The 20,315-nt window shown below is 37.1% G+C and overlaps 1 protein-coding gene across 2 annotated transcripts in view; it reads right to left on the minus strand.

The window, feature by feature from the left end:
- Nucleotides 1-20,315, minus strand: part of LOC109623359 (frizzled) — a 212,597-nt gene that overhangs the window by 71,240 nt on the left and 121,042 nt on the right. Inside the window, exons 3-4 of one of the 2 annotated variants that reach the window (XM_062842917.1) lie at nucleotides 4,156-4,350; nucleotides 3,835-4,060 (exon numbers count right to left, since the gene is read on the minus strand). In XM_062842917.1, the coding sequence (XP_062698901.1) occupies nucleotides 3,835-4,060; nucleotides 4,156-4,350 (421 nt within the window). Of the gene's footprint in view, nucleotides 1-3,403; nucleotides 4,061-4,155; nucleotides 4,351-20,315 lie in introns of those variants that run through there. The other variant, XM_062842916.1, reaches the window with a different exon arrangement.

The raw sequence follows: 20,315 nt of genomic DNA on the forward strand, positions 1-20,315 counted from the left end.
AGGCAGTCCCGACCCATTACCTAAATGGAGGTTTTGGTGTAACTTTAAACTCCAAGTGCTGTATTTGTTATCCAAAAAGTATTGCATTACAAAGTAATAACATTCTTAGTTATTAATTTGTACTTTCGATAGGTCCATGATGTAATATCAAAACTTGTAATTGTTGTTTAATCAACAAATACCACATCAATACCAAACACTGCTCAAATACATAGAAATGGTTATTGTGATGTTCTTCCAATGTTTCGTATAATAACATAGCAACGACAATATTTGGTATAAAGTCACAGGTTGCTCTTTGCATGGTATTTGTAAGTTCCCAAGCAACACAGAAAACATCTTTGGACCATCAGTATTTCCAAAGATGTTTTTTAAGTAAATTATAAGCGATTCAGAAAACATCTTGTGTTAATATCCAGCTGTAATTATGCTGATCGAAAACAAACAACACCAAACATGTTATTGTCTATATCACGTATGAAATATGTTTATATAACTATTATATAACAGAAACATCAAGTTGCTAATTCAATCATGAAAGCAGACGCGACAGAACAACAGAAAGAAGATGAAGATAAAAATAAACCAAAATGCAAACATTGTATGCATATTTTAACCATTCCTAGGAGGCTCTGGTCGATGGGGGAGAGTGAGTGGTTCAAGGGAATTGACCTAAAGTAACAGTGAAGTTTCTGAAAAAAAAAATCAATCAGCACTTCTCGGTCGATGGGGTTACAATTGATGTTCCAGTCCCCCATACCGTTTGCCGGTTACCATATCCTTCCTTACGAACGTCCCCGCGCTAATTAGGATCACCATACACAAATTTGGCCAACATCCTCAAGGCCAAAATGTACAGGCTGCTGATCTACCAACTGGTCTGTCGAATACCATCCAGAAACACCGCGCAACTTGTATTCCGGCCTATGTGAAAGAATCAGCATCCAACAGTCGGTGCTGTTCCAACTCCAGCGTGAATTCCGTCACTCAAACTTCACCTCTAGCACAAATGAATTTCACCGGAACCTTTTCTCAGTGCTCCAATGCACTGCGTCGTCATTATCCTGTTACCGCGGGGATTATACGGAACACTGAATGGTCGGATAAATTATCGACCACCTATAATTCCACGGAAAACACAAAACTCCGTCGGACCATCAGCAGCGCAATTTTTTACTATTGACAATTATTTTGCCATTTTGACAGGTATAGCCCCGCTAAAAGTATAGCTATAAATATGTTATTTTGGCGTAGTCTAAATGTTAAGAAAACAAAGAGTGAGGGTATGTTGAAATGATGTTATTTAGACGTATTATAAATGCTTTTTCCGTTATTGATTGCAAAGTTGCTCTCAGGGTGCAAATTTAACGTATTTTGAACTTGTTTTAAAAAGCTTGACGTGTAAAGATTGGTTGTTCTTATTTATGAAACGTCATGTAGATTACAGTGCCGAACAGATATATTAATACACAAATTAAAAAAAATGGAACAAAACCCACGCTTTCATTGCTCGCTCGAAATTATTAAGGAATCTACTTCCTCAGTTTAAAAATACTCGAACTTTACTTGAGTAATAATCAGTAGTTAGCCAGAGGTTCAGTTATTTAAAAAAAGAAAATATTGATTGCAACATTTTTGAACGGTACTGTAAGCCAATTGGAAAAGCTGCCATATTGCTCTCACCGTAATTTGGAAAAAATAGAAAATTTAGAAAAAAAATGCACCATTTGATTGATTCAATCTGAATATTTCAACGCAATTCAGGGGCGGTTGAATTTTAGATAGGTAAAATCATATATTCCACCATAAATCTTTAATCGCAATCAAAAAACACTACCCTTCCTGAAAATAAACCAATACGTAAATTGCCATTAATTTGTTGTAGAAAATATGGTCTTTGTCTTCATCACCAGAGAACAATTTGTCGCGTTGTTGGAGTCATAACATTATATGTAATAATTTTTTTTTTCCGTCAGTCGCTACGTAGTCGATATCTTCATTATGAGATTATATTTATATTATTATGTAGTTCGTTATAAACAAGGCTCTCGCAAGTTAAATCACTATCAATTTTTCCAATTTGAACCCATGCATGTGGTATGTTATATAATAGTATTTTACAAATCGTATTACTAAGGCCGTTCACAATGCTGTTTTATTTTGTATGGCGAGTTTTAAAAATTTTAAAACTCGCCATACAAAATAAAACAGCATTGCGAACGGTCTAAGAAGCAGCTTAGTTTCAACCAATGAATATATTTGTATTATTAAGGTATTTTCCAAGTATCCATTTCCGAAAAGTAACTTTGTTAATGCATGAAAGCTAAATGGAAAGCAATTATTAGTACTAGAAGAGTATTGGGATACATCTTATATAACCTTAAAGATGTTTTATAAGCCGCCATTTTTTGCGCTGTTTTGAATATATAAGTATCCCATACGACGTTAAAAATGCAGGAATAATACAATCGAGTTAGTTCGAAACTTGAATTTTAAACTCTTATATAACAAGCTGTGTTACTTGGGTTATTTCCTACTGATCTGGTATCGAATGATGGCAAAGTATTGAAAATTGGTGATGGCGAACATTGCGAAAAAAACAGTTTTTGTTTTAAAATTCAAGATGGTTGCCGAATTCGATATGTCTGACCCAATTGGGTTTTTAAATTAAGAAAAATGTATTGATTTTTTGATTTTATACAAAAGAGCACCTTTTTCTGAACCACCATGATTTTTTTCAGAATTTTAGAACTTCATTTTGGTACCTAAAATCGCTTTCGGAGAGATTTTTCAAAATCACCTTTTGACAGCTGGCCAACTGCTTGACAGCTCCGCCCAGTACAAAATGCGACGAGGGGTGATTCGACAAATCGCTCCCATACAAACTTCAAATTGATTTTTAAATAGGTTCCCGGGCACCAAAATTCATGAAAATTTGGATTTCGGCTCAGTTTTGCATGCAGATTCTGAATATATAATTATCTCAACACCGCTAAAGAAGCCAATTCTATAAATTCAAATATGCAGTAGCTCTTTCTTCCTTCTTTCCAAAATATTTCGTTTTGAAGGGGTTATTGAAGAAACTGTCCAGATATAACAGTTTCAATAAGCTAACAACTGACATAAAACAAGGAATTACAGAAATGGTTGTGGCTCTAATATGAGGGGGTCCAGCAATTTGAGCAACCAAAAGCATTTCGTTTACTTTTTTCAACAGGGTTTTCAGAAAATAATTACCTAATACATTTTTACAAACAAGAAGCATATAGTGGACCGATCTCAGCGAGAATAGCTAAAAGAGCAAAATTTGTATAATGAAATTAAAAATTGTTGCAATGCTTGTAGCTAATGACATAAAAACTGGATTGCTCATACACTTGTTAAACCATCCATACAGGAATTATATTCCAACTATTTGCAAGTAAATTCTTTATGTTTAGGTCTTATCTTGAAAATGCAATCAACTTTCATCCATCAGCCAAACGAGCCATGGCAAATCCTCGTTTAGCCGTCGTTGTCACGCATACCGTGCAGCACTCCCATACATAACGAAACTACACTACAAAGTGTTTCTATCCGGAGCAATTATTTGCTCCGACAAAGGTGAAGACCTTTCCCCGTCTAAAATTCCATTCCTCCACTGACTTCAAGAGAAATAGCTTTACTAACGCAGTACGAAGCGCATCCCACAGAAGAAGGAACTTCTTCCGTTGCACTACAGCTACAGCAACATAAAACCAATAGATTTATATCCCCACAGCACGGAAGATACCAAACTTGGCGGCTCGTTGAATGATGGCGTGTCCTAATGATGTGGCCTTTGGTGGAACTTACCTTCAACTTTGCCGAGAGCGAGCACGAAAATGGTCTGGATCGCCGGAATCGCCCACGCCACCAAGTGGAACAGATGGGATCGGTTTTCGATTGCTTCGTGACCCCACTTGAGACCCGCCGCCAGGAACCAGGCCAGCGCTAGGCAAGCCCACCAGGCAAAGGCAGCCATGCAGCAGAAGTACAGCGCCATAAACAGGACCGTGCAGGACGTCGACTGGCGGTGACCCTATGGTGACCGTGAGAAACGTTCGGTTATTATCGTTCGAGGCTGTAAAGATGTCAACTCTCGATATTGACGACATCGACGGACGACGTGCTTACCTGAGTAATGGTGGACAGCATGTGCATCCGACCGAGTTTGATGTGCGGTTGAAACGGTTCACGGCACGCCACGGAATCGCCGGCCCCGAGCCCGGCGACGTAAGCGCATCCGACGATGAGATAGCAGATGGCCAGGAACACAATTGGACGCTCCGGATATCGGAAGCGAGATGAATCTATCATGAACGTTAGGACCTGGAAAGGGAGAGGATATTGTGAGTTCAGCGTTTATTTTTTTATGACATGAATTGATCGTGGGGTGAGCTTCAGTATGCATAAAAAGTATGCAAATATTTCTGAGTTTCTTCAAGAATGACACCAGGATTTCATGCAGTTGTTTCCCCAGAAGCATCGAAATCTTCCCAGAAATTCCGTTAGAATAATTTTAAAATCAAATAACTAGAACAAATTTATTCTGTAAGAAATGTTTGATTGTTTTTTTTTTTGTATTTTACATATCTCATCCAATGTGGAGGAATAATTTTGGCTTTAAATGACGGACAGAGGGTTTAATAGCCAATTTAGAAACCTGTCAGACCCTCGATGTGTGAGCCAAAAATGCGAACGTTTAAATCAGTTAAATGGCCGTCATAAATCCACTTGTTGACCAAATAAGCTGACCGCTTGTTAATTCCAGAAGCCGTCATGTCCTCTCGATAACCATCCCAGCAGCCATAAATGGTGAACCACTTCCTAATATCTCAGTCCGAAAGTTCGCCATTCAGCGTTAATTAGTCGAGCGGATGTGAATTAATTTCTCCGTGCTGCACTAATTAGAAGCACACGCGAGTCAGCCCCAGCGCCACCGCCGCTGATCTCTACACAGTGCAGTGCAGTGGGTCCGAACGTGCGAGGTAGGACCCCGTTTGCTGATGCTGACTCTAAAGCCCTACCACACCACTACTCACGCTTGAGTCAAGGTCTGTGTGTAGGAAACGTGAGCTTCTCGTTTAATTTCTCGCTGTTTTTCCCGCGTGATTATTTTAAATTCAGCATGCTGGCCGTTTTTGGCTCGGTTCCAATGGGAGTTTGCTCAGCGGCGGAAGTCGTACATCTTGTGGCGGTGGCGGCGGTGTTCGGCACGAGGTGAACCGAACAAAACGTAACAAATCCGCAGAACAAGCGGCCAAACGATGTTTAGCTAGTTGCACGACCAACAGACCATTAATTGACAGGACGGGGGAGTTGGTTGAAGGTGTTCTATGGGAGTAGCATTATTTTCTTCATCAGAGTAATTTTGGACATATTTTTGCTCTTCCAGAGAACTCCTTAAAGCCCCGTAGGCTGTCCATAATCTGTAGACCTTTGAGACCACCTGAAACATCCTGAAACCTCAAGAAACGTCATGAAATTCCTTGAAATGCATTGTAAAAATTGCCCCCTTAGAAACACTCCTGCTGAGAATCCCGTAGACCTCCATTTAGCTCCGAAAGCCTCCTGAAACACCTTGAAACCCCGTGAAATTCAGCAAAACGCCTTTACACTTCAGAAAGCCATTTGGAGACCACCGTAGACTTCCCATAAACTCTACTGAAGGTCGGAAACTCCTTGAAACGCAGTGAAATCCCCTAAAACCTGAACGCTTTGAATCCGCTCAGAAATCCTCCTATGAGTTCCTGATATTTCCCTTAAGCCCCATTAAATCTCTTGAATACCCCTTAAAACCTCCTGAAAAATCTTGGAAAACCTTGGACCACATTAAATTGGCTTGAACTCTCTTAGAAAACCCGTTTGAAACCGCTGTAAGTTTTCCATAAACATTACATATGTCCCTCAGAGATTCTCAGAAATCCCCTGAAATCTTTCAAAGTGCCACTGTCTGTTTTGAAAGTCGCTCAAACGCTTAAAAACTCCCGAATCTCACTGAAATTCACTGAAATGCCTTACAGCCACAGAATACCAAGCGGAGCCTCCGTACTGAATACCTTTAACCTCCCTGAAGTTCCTTTAAATCTCTCAGAATACCTCTCTGGTCAACTTTGTTGATTTTCTTTAAATTCTGCTGAACCTTCTTGAAACCTCTCTGAACGCATCTAAATGCCCTAAACGGCAAGTAACCTTCTCTCACAGTAGAGTGCTTGCTTAAACAACCTTTAATCCACTGAAGTGCCATTAAATGCATCAGAAAACTTCTCTAATCCCTGGAGTCTTCCCATAAACACCCATAAAATTCCCTGAGGTCCCAGTAGACATCCCTAGCTTAAACTTTACAGTACCCAGTCAACACACGATCGTATATGATGTTGGATAGGATGCAAAAGTGGAGGCGATATACGCACACTTTACACGCGGTTAAATGAAAGCAGGTACGCATATGGCCTCCACTTTAGCATCCTATTCAACATCATATAAGACTTTGTGTTAGCTGGGTTGCCCTTTGAACTCTGGAACTCCTGGAAATGAGCATGAGCATGATTGACCGCCCGCGGTTGCTCCTCTGTTATTGCAAGGACAACTGCATTTACACAAAGAACCAACAGATGATGCTTGGGATTAGCTTTCTCTTCATTGTGTAAATGCTGGAATCCCAATACTTTTCAATAAGCAATACCAGCGCCGGCCGCGTCCGAATGCAGGTCAATTGAGGATAGGGAAGGAAGTGATGACGTGATTCTCGCTTAGGCCAATAACCGAGGAATTCTCTGCGTTACTACGAGAAATCACTAGGAGTTTGAACAGGGGAAATGGAGATGTGTTGAGGATTTTGTCGTGGTAAACGAGTGTAATGTTTTGATTCGCGATTAATAATGCGCTCGCGAAGAAATACCCTTTTAAACCTTGGACGACGAACGCGATCTTTTGTGCCTCAAAACTCACCCGACATAAGTTATTCATTCGCAACTAAGGAGAACACAATGCGAAACACCGACGCATCTGTAGTTTGCGTTTCCGCGCGAGACAATGCTGAACGCGATCAATTCACAAGTATTAACAAAATAACACGTGATGAATAAATCAGAAAGATCTTACCGCATGGTTCGCCGTCTATCTTTTACTGACCTTCTCTTTTTCCAGAAATTCATGCAACCTTTATTTGAGTCAAAACATTTATTCATTTGGACTAAAATATTACAAATGTCGACACCGAAGATGACGAACCATTCAAATTTTTGTGTTCATGCAAAAAATGAAAGGAAATTATTTATTATCAACTAAATGTGCATTTGGAACTAGCGCCGACACATGACGTGACGAACTTTTCAATATTTGTTAGATAAATACACAAAAACCAGAGTTGCAGCATCTTCCACTAACTGGCCTCGAAATTACACTGAACTGCTACAACAACACACGGGTACGACGATGTGCACATTCAAATTGTCGACGACAACGCGCCCGATCCGAATGAAAAAAGCGGCACTTCCTTTGCCTCCAAAAACACACTAAATCGCCTCGTACGAAGATGAGTACGCACACAGGACGACGACGCGATGCAACGACGAACCAAGACGGACTCTCATGCAACCTTTACTATTGAGTCAAAACATTTATTCATTTTGACTAAAATATTACAAATTAATGTCGACACCGCAGATGACAAACCATTCCAATTTTTGTGTAAATGCAAAAATGGAATAAACATATTTATTATAAACTGATTATGCATTGGGTACTAACGCCGACACATGACGTGACGAACTTTTCAATATTTGTTAGATAAATACACAAAAACCAGAGCAGAATTGTATAAATCCGTTAGCATTAATTATTATTATTATTATTATTATTATTATTATGATAAAATGGAAAGAGCTCACCAATAAACATCCTTCGAAGTGTCCAGTGCGTATGTGCATCAGCATCTTCCACTAACTGGCCTCTTATCCGAAATCACACTGAACCGCTACAACTACACACGGGTACGACGATGTGGACATTCAAATTGACGACAACGACGACGCAGCCGGTCCGAATAAAAAAAACGGCTTTTTCACTTTGCCTCAAAAATCACTCTAAACCGCCCCGTATGAAGATGAGCACAGCCAAATCTGCGACGACGACGACCGAATGAAAACGCGGCCTGCACACTTTGCCACCAAAAACTCACTAAATCGCCCCGTACGAAGATGAGCAGTCAAATAGACGACGACGACGACCGAATGAAAACGCGGCCTGTACACTTTGCCACCAAAAACTCACTAAATCGCCCCGTACGAAGATGAGCAGTCAAATACACTGAACGAAACCCCCCACCCAAGATCGACTGAGAGACGATACGATCACGCCCCTTAACGACATTCTGTCGGAAACCGTATGGTCCACCGACCGAATGATGTCATCTTAAAACCGGATGACAGTGATATGAAAACAGAATGTCGACCATATGGTCGAGCAACTTTGTTTTATAGCGATTGATAACATTCATGTCACCGCTATCTTTCTCAAAAAAAATTATGTGCAGTGGCCAGGGCACCCTTGCGGGCACCCTTTTCAAAAAATATGCACGCAAAAACGGCTACGCTCAAAAATGTGTTCGGCCTGCACATTTTTAGTAAACATCCATGCCGCACATGACTGTGTTCGAAACACACATTTTTTTTAAATTGCTCGTACGCTCATATGAGCATGTATTTTGCAATAATTTCGACATGGCAACCTCACTGGGTTTATAAACCACCTTCAAATACCGAAAAATATTGATATTTTGCAAAAATGTGAGCGTGCGAGCAATTTAAAAAAAATGTGTGTTTCCAACACAGTCCCTGTGCGGCACACGGTGTGTTGAAACAGGATTATTATCGCACTTTCATGAACCTCAAATATTTTTTCGTTATAAGTTAGCCTTAGCTGTATATATTAAGATTCTGGAGGTTAAAAAATCTTTCATCGGGGAAAATAAAAATAAATTCGATTTTAGTAGTTTACCACTTTTCTCCTATAATATGGTATTACGGAAATCTGATAAACAACTCCGCTAGAAAAATTCCCCTTTCTAATAATAAATTTGAAACCATTTAGAGAGAAACGAATGCAAAAGTCTTTACAACGAGTTCAAATTTGTTTGGCGTTCGTTTCATGTGTCCAGCCCACTACAGTCTGCCGAAAGTCATTAATCATAAAAGTCTACATTCCTTCCATTTGTCTGGCACATAGATATTTGTAATGGAGGTAAAGAAATACTTCCCATTAGTGTGACTCATACATTTGAGAAAGCACCATACACCATACACTCGTACCATTTGCAGCACATATTCTTCATGTGCTTATTTGCCTGAAATGGCGGGTATTAGTTGCACATACTTTGCATGCCAAACCATGTAACGATACACGATTGCGAAACCAGGGGTCTCCAGTTAGTCTAGTGGTTAAGGCTATGGATCGCCAATCCGGAGACGGCGGGTTCGATTCCCGTTCCGGTCGGGAAAATTTTCTCGACTCCCTGGGCATAGTGTATCATTGTACTTGCCTCACAATATACAAATTAATGCAATGGCAGGCAAAGAAAGCCCTTCAATTAATAACTGTGGAAGTGCTCAAAGAACACTTAATTGAAGCGAGGCAAGCCAAGTCCCAGTGAGGACGTCGAGCCATAAAGAAGAAGAAGAAGAAGATTGCGAAACCATTAAACACATGTGGTGACTTAATCACGCGTATTTTTTAATATTCATGTTAACTGTAAATTAACAAAAAAAGCTAGTTTACCAGAAATACTGCTAGTGCTTCGAATATAATTAGAACTTTTATGTATATTGTTCTCTGATTTTGTAGGGCTCGATGTTTTATTAACAAGTGATAATTCATTATATGAATATTTTTGTTCGCATGTTGGACACATAGGGATAATTTCTTCATCGTGGCTTAGGCGTTAAACCAGGTTTAACTGTATGGGTAAGCCTGATTTACTGGTTAATTCGAGGTGAAGAAATCAGTCCTTAAAGAATAGCTATTAATTACTCGTTCGGTAGACGCCCTTGATACACGTACTTTAAGGTAAGCATATTTAGTCATTTCTTTTATTGTGAAATCAATCAATGTTTGATTGAAACAGTTTTAGATATGATGATGATGAACCTGGGCATGTTAGCGGAATACATTACGTAAAAAGAATATCGGATTAAGTACGAGACACTGAAGATGACCTAACAGTTGAGGTCGAAATACGTATCTGTCAAAGAATGCAAAATCGTAGTGCAATTAAAAGGAACAGTCCTAAACTCTGTTTTTTTTACTTAGTTTTAGATATGTTCGTGTTAGATATGTTCATTGTTGTTTATGCTAAGAACAAATTTATCTAAATCTATATATATAAAAATGCAGTGGCATACGTGGGACCGCGCATAACTTGCGAACGGATGGTCCGATTTGGGTCGTTTGAGTTTTGCTCTCTTAGTTTTCACCCAAGGAAGGTTTATGAGACAAAAAACATGGAAAATTGAGAGTTTTTTGAAAATCGGGTTTTCATACATTTTGAACGGGGACTTGAGCGCTTGGCTAGGGACTTGAAACGTCAAAAAACGTAGTAGGCAAGACAAAGTTTGCCGGGTACAGCTAGTTTACAGATAAAATAAAAATATAAGATGTACAACAATATTAGGAAGACATCAATGTTCTGGAAATGTCATAAAATATTAAAAAAAAAAACATCAAACAGTGATATGTAAACTGTAAAGTGAGGCAAGATTGATGTAATTTGAGATTTTAATACAACTTTTTAAGAATTATTATTAGTTATTTTATGCTTCATTTTAGAATCATTAGATAGATTTTGATTTTTTCCTTCAGACTCTAGTTTAATTTAAAAACACTTCACTAATACTTCACTTTTGCAAAAGAAAATAAAAAATGAATAACTCTTTTAAAGAAAACTAGAAAGGACGAGCAAATTCCTTTTAATTCTACTACTGTGCTTATCTTCGGACAGATAGGCCTATTTCGTCTGTGACTTACAGACTTCTTCAGTGTCAAGTGCTCGACTGCAAAAGTGAAGTATTAGTGAAGTGTTTTTAAATTAAACTAGAGTCTGAAGTAACAAGTTCTACTAAAAGCTCTAAAGTAATAGTAAAGATTTTGATTGCTAAATAGTTATAACACATAGAAGATGGAATACCTTTGAAAAATGTCAAATGATATTCACCGTGAATATCATTTGCATTTTTCGAAGGTAGTCCGTGACATTTACCTTAAATATTCGAAAAATGTCGTTTTTTCCGTGACATTCTTGCAAAACTGGTCTAGCCGCACAAGTTTTTCATATATCATATTCTCAGGTTCAGCTTCTAAAATGAGCTGTAGGTGATTGAATTTAGATATGACGAAATGAATTTTACAACACTGGTCATAACATTGAAACCATTAAAACGCATGAAGTTTTTATCAAGATCAAAGTGTCTTATAAAATAAATCTACAGATAACCCAGACAAACATAGAAAATAATCATTGCACGAGACTACTATTATTGAAATACATCAGATTACTTGCAAATTGATATGTTTCCAAAATATTTTAGCCTTATACTATAAGATGTCATTCACATTGACATATATTAGGCATGCATTGCCTTCGGTAAGGTTAATTCTTAATAAAAACTTGTGAGGTTTTGAAAAAGATTTTAATACAATTTGTATAGGTAATTATCCTTGACCAAATGATTGTTTGATTAAAAATGTTATGACATTCAAATTGCTTATCATGACAAGATAATAACGCGTTAACCTGCTGTTTCTTGTTACCTTACCCGTTTTAACTTGCTCCGATGTACCTTATTTTAAACCAAATGTTTAATAATCATTTATGCATGCATTAACATAATATGACAGCACCAATCGTTTGTATTTTGTGTCAACTTTTTGTTATTTGAGACTCAACAGCTCACTTAACCCTAAAGGTATCGTTTTATAAGTAACAAGGAAATATGCCTTTGAAAATGTTAAGATTTTGTATGGACAAAAGTCCTCAACAGATCAGAGGCAGAACTTTTACAAATAAGTAACGCAGTATAGTCGACTCATAATTTTTGGAAAATATCCAAATGAGGATGTGGTTTGACATGCAAAGTATGTGCAACTAATACCCGCGATTTCAGGCAAAATAGCACATGAAGAGTATGTGCTACAAATGGTACGAGCCACAGGTGTATGGTGCTTCCTCAAATGTATGAGTTGCACTAATGGGAAGAATTTGTTTACCTCCATTACAAATATATATGTGCCAGACAAATGGAAGGAATGTAGGCATTTGTGATTTATGACTTTCGGCAGACTGTAGTGGGCTGAACACATGAAACGAACGCCAAACAAATTTGAACTCGTTGTAAAGACTTTTGCATTCGTTTCTCTCTAAATGGTTTCAAATTTATTATTAGAAAGGGCAATTTTTCTAGCGGAGTTTAGGTTCATCAGCTTTCCGTAATACCATATTATATGAGAAAAGTGGTAAACTACTAAAATCGAATTTATTTTAATTTTCCCCGATGAAAGATTTTTTAACCTCCAGAATCTTAATATATACAGCTAAGGCTAACTTATAACGAAAAAATATTTGAGGTTCATGAAAGTGCGATAATAATCCTGTTTCAACACACCGTGCGGCATGGGCGCTACTCAAAAATGAGAGCTTTTATTTTAGAGAGTGACATGTCCAGGATAGGACATGCGACGCGATATCGTCAACGTCCCGGCCCAAGTAGCACCTGCAACTAAAATGGAAATGATCATCGTTGCAAACATGTTGCAACTGAGTTTTCATGAAACAAACAAAATTAAAACCGAATAAAATCCTGTTGTTAATTCCAAACTGAGGTGTAACAGTTTTATAACAACTTCCAAAATGAAAACAAACGTCATCATTAGTTGAAACTTGCGAAACCATTTTGTAACTGAAGTATAATCTGATTGTTTCAACGAATCTTAGTTACAACCGTTTGCAAACCAAATCAACCAAAACATTGATTATGATTGTTATAAACAAGTTGCACCTGGAACTTATTTAGAACATAACGAACAATTTTGACAAGAGAGATAGAGGTTCCAAAATATTCGGCAAAATGTTTTTGTGACCATGAAAAATATAAAATGCACTATAAAAACCAAAATGTTTCAAAAATAATGAAATCATGTACAAATAAAATGTAACCTTTTCTTCATAAATTTATCGACATATTCCAAATTTTATAAAATTAAAGTGGTAAAATAGAAAAAAAATCTGATTGGAAGTATAATATTGACCCAATAAAAAAAATCTACCTCATTTTCGCAGTACTGAACGACTGGTATCTACCTCTGGGAAGATTTGAATATATGGGGTTTTGAGAAATCTTACGAAACGTACAAAAATATTGGGAGTTTTCCACGAAAAATTTTACAATGGGATTACATTTTTTACAAAAAACGTGAAATTTTCGTTACGTAATAAATGGACAGCCTCTTGTCGACCGAAATGAGAAGTACACGTCCAAGTGTCTGCTTTTTTGGTTGTTTATGTCCTGCACGGAAAGTTCAAACTACCTTATTTTGGGTCGATTTTACCCTAAAATGAGTATATCGAATTGATTAGTCACCCAAAATTAGGTTGTTTTTCCTCTCTCCCCCACAGATGTTGTCGTAAATAAACAGAGATGCGTCTATCCAACGGGAGTCCTTGAGGCCAATAAGCCAATTTTGGATAAATGTAGATTTACCCAAATTTGGGTTGAATGAAGGGGGTCTTGGGTTGAATTTACCTACTCTTGTGTATATTTTTAGCTGGAGATATATGCAATTTACCTTGCGTGAGTTTAATCGATTCACTCAAATGTTGACTTGTTGGGCCGAACATTGGGATTGCGTCAAAAGCATTCAATTTTGGGTGGTTTGATGGTTCCGTGTACCGCGTGCAGCATTGTTGTACTTTGTAAATACGGATTTTCATAGACATGATTTAGCAAATAGTATCTTCTTAAATTCTAAAATTATTTTCAGCATATTACGGGTGCATTAAATAAGCTGCTGAAATGCACTCCGTCAAAGCAATATGGCGAGTTGATTTTTACCACAAATGCCTAAAGTTTCACTCGCAAAATGATAAGTAGACTGAGGCGCGTTGAGAATACGGAGCTAAAATGCGTAACTTACCGATAAATCTGGAACGGCACACAATTTGACGTTCTCGGTCAGCCTTATTTGCGGTATATTTATGCACACAATTTATTAATCACATGAACGAAACTGTTGATGCATTATTACTGGCAGTGACGAATGTGGTGACTAGCTGACTAGTTGTCGAATCGGGCACCATTTTTTAAGTCGACTGTAAGTTGTATCTCGGTTATAAATAGATTACGTATTAAAACCGTTCATATCACGAATGGATGTTTTATATTGGCTCCACCTCTTGCGCTTTTTTGGTTGCAATTTAGTCGTTAATAAGACGATTGGTTCAAAAGGCATGACTTTCAATATAGTTGCATACAAATAACAGGAACTTATTAATGTCCAAGTGTGTTGCTTGGGGGGTGTCACGATCAAGGAACTTGTTACGCTATCGATGAATAAATTCGGTGCATATGTGTGGCCTTCGCTCTGCAACTAATATTCATTCACATAGCGTGCGTCGACTCATAGGAGAATAAGATGATCGTCATCCGCTTTTTAGGATGATTGCCATATGACTGATTCGTCATTCGAAAACACGATTTTGATAATTTGGACTGGATGGTCGGACAAATCAGTCGATTTCGGGATGGGATTTTCGTTCAGTGTAGACGACGACGACGACCGAATGAAAACGCATCCTGTACACTTTGCCACCAAAAACTCACTCGAACTCTGGAACTCCTGGAAATCTTTAAAAACTCATCAAAACTCCTCGAATCGCTTTGATACCCCTAAGAAAATCCGCATGAGACCCTTGTAGACTTTCAAACACTTGAAATGCCTCGAAATGCCTTGAAACTTCCTTGAACTCTACTGTAGCCCTTAAAACATCCTAAAAATCCCTGAAATCTACTGAAATTGCTTAAAACCTCCTAGATCCTGAACTTTCTATTTTTATGGTCGTCCCTACTGCAATAGAACCTTCTGGAACTTCTTGAAACCCTCTTTAACTTTCTAGAATAGTGGTGTCATCGGGGTTACTCGGGACTTCCCGAGGCGAACCAGCCTAGGGCTGAAAGCCTCGTAAATAAAGCTAATAATAATAATACTCGGGACAAAAAAATAGAATTTGATGAAATCGAGTGCCTGTACCAATTATGGCACTACCTAAGGAAAACTATTTGTACAAAAATAACGAGAAGATCAACGAATGTCATCAATGTGTTAAAAATAGCCTAGTTTCCATATTTTACAGGAACAATATAGAAATGGAGCCAAAACTACTTTAAGTATTTGTTACAGCGTGTGCCAATGATAGGAACCCTGTACCAGTTACGAATACATTTTTTCTTTTCGCACTATTTGCATGCATTCCTTATGGGAGTAGCCATAAGCCATAACACTATGGCGAAAAAGGGTGCGAGGAAGCCGAAATTTTAAGGAAAATGATTCATTTCTACCAACATCTTTTTTATGCTTTGTCAAATATATTATGAAGTCACCTATGTGGTTTATGATTTTACGCCCTTCCAAAATTCAGAAAAACATCTTTGGTGAATATTCTAATTTATTGTAAGAAAATCTCCCATGCGACTTTTGATATGTTTGCTCGCTCATGAATTTAAGACCCTTTGGAAGCATCCATCAAGTACGGTTCTATACTATTTCCCGGAAAGTCATTTCCCGGAAATCATTTCCCGGATACCCCATTTTCCGGAATAACCCATTTCCCGGAAAGTCAGTTTCCGGAATTAGCCATTTCCCGGAAAACCATTTTCCGGAATGCTCGATTTCCCGGAATACCCCATTTCCCGGAAAGGCAATTCTAGGAAAACCAGAGACCTCAGAAGATACTTTAGAATCTTTAAATATGATCTGGTTTTTTGTTTTTTATTACGATTAATTTTATCAGAAAATGATCAATTTCCAGAAAATCGAGCCTTAAAACAATTTTATATATTTTTTTTAAAGATTGTAGAACTTAATAAATGAATGGAACTCAAATTCTCGTTTCAGTTCACTTAACAAAGTAGAGCCAGCATCCTTGAGCCGAATGGATATATTTTGAATGGCTTTTCGTCAAAGGCTGTTCTAGGTGTATTTATACAGTTGAACACTGCTAACTGCATAAGAGATTTTCCCTTCTTCAATTTACAGGCTGTTCTTCCTAACGATGTAACGTTACAAAATTGGTTGATACCCAATTTATTTATTCCATCTGGTGATTTTCCTTCTTAAAAAATGTGTTGTTCTTTCGACCTGAAAGAACAACACATTTTTAAGAGAATGAAAAATAGCAGATAGAGTTAATAGCCGCCAATTAAATTCGCAACGTTGTAACTAGAAAGAACAGCCTTTTCAATCTGAAAAGGTGAAATTGACAGTTTGGCAATTTAACAGCTCTGTAACAGTCTAACTTGAAAGAACAACACATTTTTAAGAGAAGGAAAAATAGCAGATAGAATTAATAGCCGCCAATCAAATACGCAACGTTGTAACTAGAAAGAACAGCCTATTAAATAAAGAAGGGCAAATTTCCTATATAGAAAGCAGCACGTGCCAATTAAACACATGGTAACCAACATGTGTTTTATTGGCACTTACAGAGTTGTTAAATTGCCAAACTGTCAATTGCACCTTTTCAGATTTTCCCTTCTTCTAGTAATAGGCTGTTCTTTCGAGGCCTGTTTTTCGACCGCTTTTGTTTCAATCTAGCCTAATGACCATTTGGCGTAGTTATAATGTGGCCAAATGTATTTTAGGCCTAATAAGCTACACCATTACCTCAGTTGTCATTTGAAAGGCCCTTACTGACAGCTACATCTCAAGTGTAGTTGTGCAAATCGCCCTTAAACCAAATGAGTCATTAGGCAAAAAGTTGAAGTTGGCCTCTTATCATTTAAAGTTTTAAGGTTTAGTATCAAGAAGGCAAAGAACATATGAGAGAAACAATAAGAGGGTATTAAGTGAGAGCTACAGATAAATTTAATACAGTATACTCTTCTTTGAATTAGTCATTCAAGTTTGGACTTTCCCATTTTTTGAAAATTTTCATTTCAACGTTTTATTTTTGTTTTTTTTTCGCCTCTGATGTATAGGTTTCAGAGGTGTTGTCGAAGGACGGACCGACTTTTTCATTGCTTGAGCTAATATTGACTTATCTGCTACCCACATATAGAGCTCGCAAATAGTATGGAAACTTTAAACCAAGAGTATACAGGTTATAAACTATGCAAAAAATGCATCCGCTACCATTTTATTAGATATTATTCCTTTCTTTTATGTTTAGGCTATTCTTTTGAATGTTGTTTTTGGAATCATAGCTGCCAGAATTGTCATTGAAAATTTTCCTTCATTAAACAATGGCTGTTCATTCAAACTGTAAGGTACACCGGGGCAAGTTGAAACGGGTGGGGCAAGATGAAACACGAAGTTTTGAAATAGATTTCAATACAACTTGGAAATTTTTCTTTTGCCAAAAGATTGTTTGAATCAAAAACTATGTGTTAGAGCATTCAAGCAGTTCACCATCATTGAAAAACATCATGTTAACCCGCTGTTTCATCTTGCCCCACCCGTTTCAACTTGCCCCGGTGTACCTTAATGATAAAACTGCTGGCATCATAACTGCTAATATTTTTTAATCTTTTCTCGGAGATTTGGAAATAAGGCTGAAAGCCCTGCTTTAATTCTTCAATGAATACCAACCAAAATGAGTCAATTATTGTGCATTTCATAAAAAGGTTGATATTTAGTGAGTCTGGGAATAGCGATAACAGTTTTCCGGGAAATGTTCCATTCCGGAAAATGGGTTTCCGGGAAATGGAACATTCCGAAAAATGGGTTTCCGGGAAATGGGTCATTCCGGGAAATGTTTTCCGGGAAATGTCTTTCCGGAAAATGATTTTCCGGGAAATGTCATAGAATCATCAAGTACGCCACACTAGAATTGGAAATTTCCGTCAACTTTTCCAGGATTCCTTCAATAAATCATGAATGGATTCCTTTCAAAATTGATCCATGGCTTTCTATGGAATTACCTCCAGATTTGTAATCATGTATATCTCCAGAAATTTCTCCGGCATGTCTTCTAAGGACAAGCCTATGAATTTCTCCCTGGATTCTTTGAGGATCTTTTGTTAATTTATTTATATTCAAATCTTCACAGAAGCTTATTTTGGCGCTTCTACAGGTATTTCTTCAGGCATGCCTTAAGAAAAATGTCCACAGATTGCTACCGAAATACTTCCAGAAAATCCTCCAAGAATTTTATCAAAGGATTTCTCCACGAATTTTCCTAACAATTCATCAATAAATGTTTCTAAGAATCAGGATTTCCTGATGGGATTTTTCAGGTATTTTTCCAAGAAGTTCGTCAGAGAATCCTCTTGGATTTTTTTCAAGAATTGATTAGAAATTTCTTCAGTTATCTTCGAGATATTCATTGAAAAGTTCTTCCTGAGATTTCTATAGAGATTCTAGTGAAGATTTTTCCAAAAATTCCTCCAGAAATTACTCTCTCAATTATTTCTGAAATTCCTTCAGGGATTCTTCTAAATGTCTCTCCGGAATCTTTTTCAGAATTTTACAGATTTTATTCAGGAATTTCAGTAAGGAACTTCTTCAAAATATCTTCCTTAACGATTTTCGGAAACTCCTCTACACATTTCTTGAACACTCCTAAAAATACTCCTTTGAATATTTTCCAATGATTCTTCCAAGAGTACCTTGAAAAATAACCACAGGGTTTTTTTTTTTGTAAATTGTTCATGCATGTTCGTCGGAAATAGGATATATTTCTTCACAGATTCCTGCAAAAAATGCTCCAGATAATTCTCTGGGATTTTTTAAGAAATTCTTCCAGAAATTGCACAAAAAACTGTGAGAATTCTTGAAATTAATTGCTGGCGGAATGTCTGAAGGAAACCCTAAAAAAACTCCTGGTGATATCTTTGGAGATTGCCAGATCAAATTCTTGAAAATTTTCTAGAGGAATTCTTGAAGAAAAATTACTCAAGCAATTTATAAAGTTATATCTGGAGAAATTCCTGACTAAAAACCGGGGAGAATACCTGAAAGAACTCCGTAAGATACCGTAAAAAATCATGAGAAACATGAATTTCAAATAAGTCAACGTATATATGTACAGATGGGTAAATTCTTGGGTAAATTATTGGTTAAATTGGGAAAAATCCACGGCTCAGGTGAGATTTGAACTCACGATCCTTATTCGCTAGACAAGTGCTTTACCAACAAAGCTAACGAGCCAATGAATGACACGGCAACTTAGTTGTGATAAAGTAATTCCAATTTCATCGATCTACAGGGGATAGACAAAATGATCGGGACAGGCAAAATTTTCACTTTCCAAAAAATGTTCAACTAGCTGTAACTTTTCGAAAAGTGCATCAAGTATTCTCAAATTTTTACTGTAAGTTCTTCAACTAGTTGTGTATCAGTGGACAAAATTTGGAAAAGATCGGACAATTCTTCACGAAGTAATAAAGATTTTTGGAAAAGGTAAAATTATCCGATAGCCAACTTTGAGCTGTTATATCTCCGGATTCAATGAACCGAATGCAATGAAATTTTGACCATTTAAGACTTATATAATGAGCTATCAATAACCATTGACTAAACTTAATATTCTTAACACGGAAGAAAATTATAACGATTAGATTATTTTTCTAATAAAACACAAAATTATCCAAAACATCAACATCGTTACAAAACTCAAGCTGCAAATTATAGTTCATTTAGTTTCCCTCTAATTGACTTATATATAAATGCGTTTTGAAGGAAAGTAACAACATAGCCGCCAATAAATTGAAAAAGTAATGGGATGCATATGAAAAATAGACCAATTTACTAAAAAATCGTAAAAAAATAAAATCGCTATAACTTTTTCGCTTGTTAAAAATTTCAAGTTAAGTCAAATGTTTTCCAGAGTTCATTATATAAGTCATGAATGGTCAAAATTTCATTGCAATCGGCTCATTGAATCCGGAGATATAACAGCTCAAAGTTGGCTATCGGATAATTTTATCTTTTCCAAAAATCTTTATAACTTTGTGAAGAATTGTCCGATCTTTTCCAAATTTTGTCCACCGATACACAACTAGTTGAAGAACTTACAGTAAAAATTTGAA

This window comes from Aedes albopictus, chromosome 3 (genome assembly GCF_035046485.1).
Source record: "Aedes albopictus strain Foshan chromosome 3, AalbF5, whole genome shotgun sequence".
Taxonomy (NCBI): domain Eukaryota; kingdom Metazoa; phylum Arthropoda; class Insecta; order Diptera; family Culicidae; genus Aedes; species Aedes albopictus.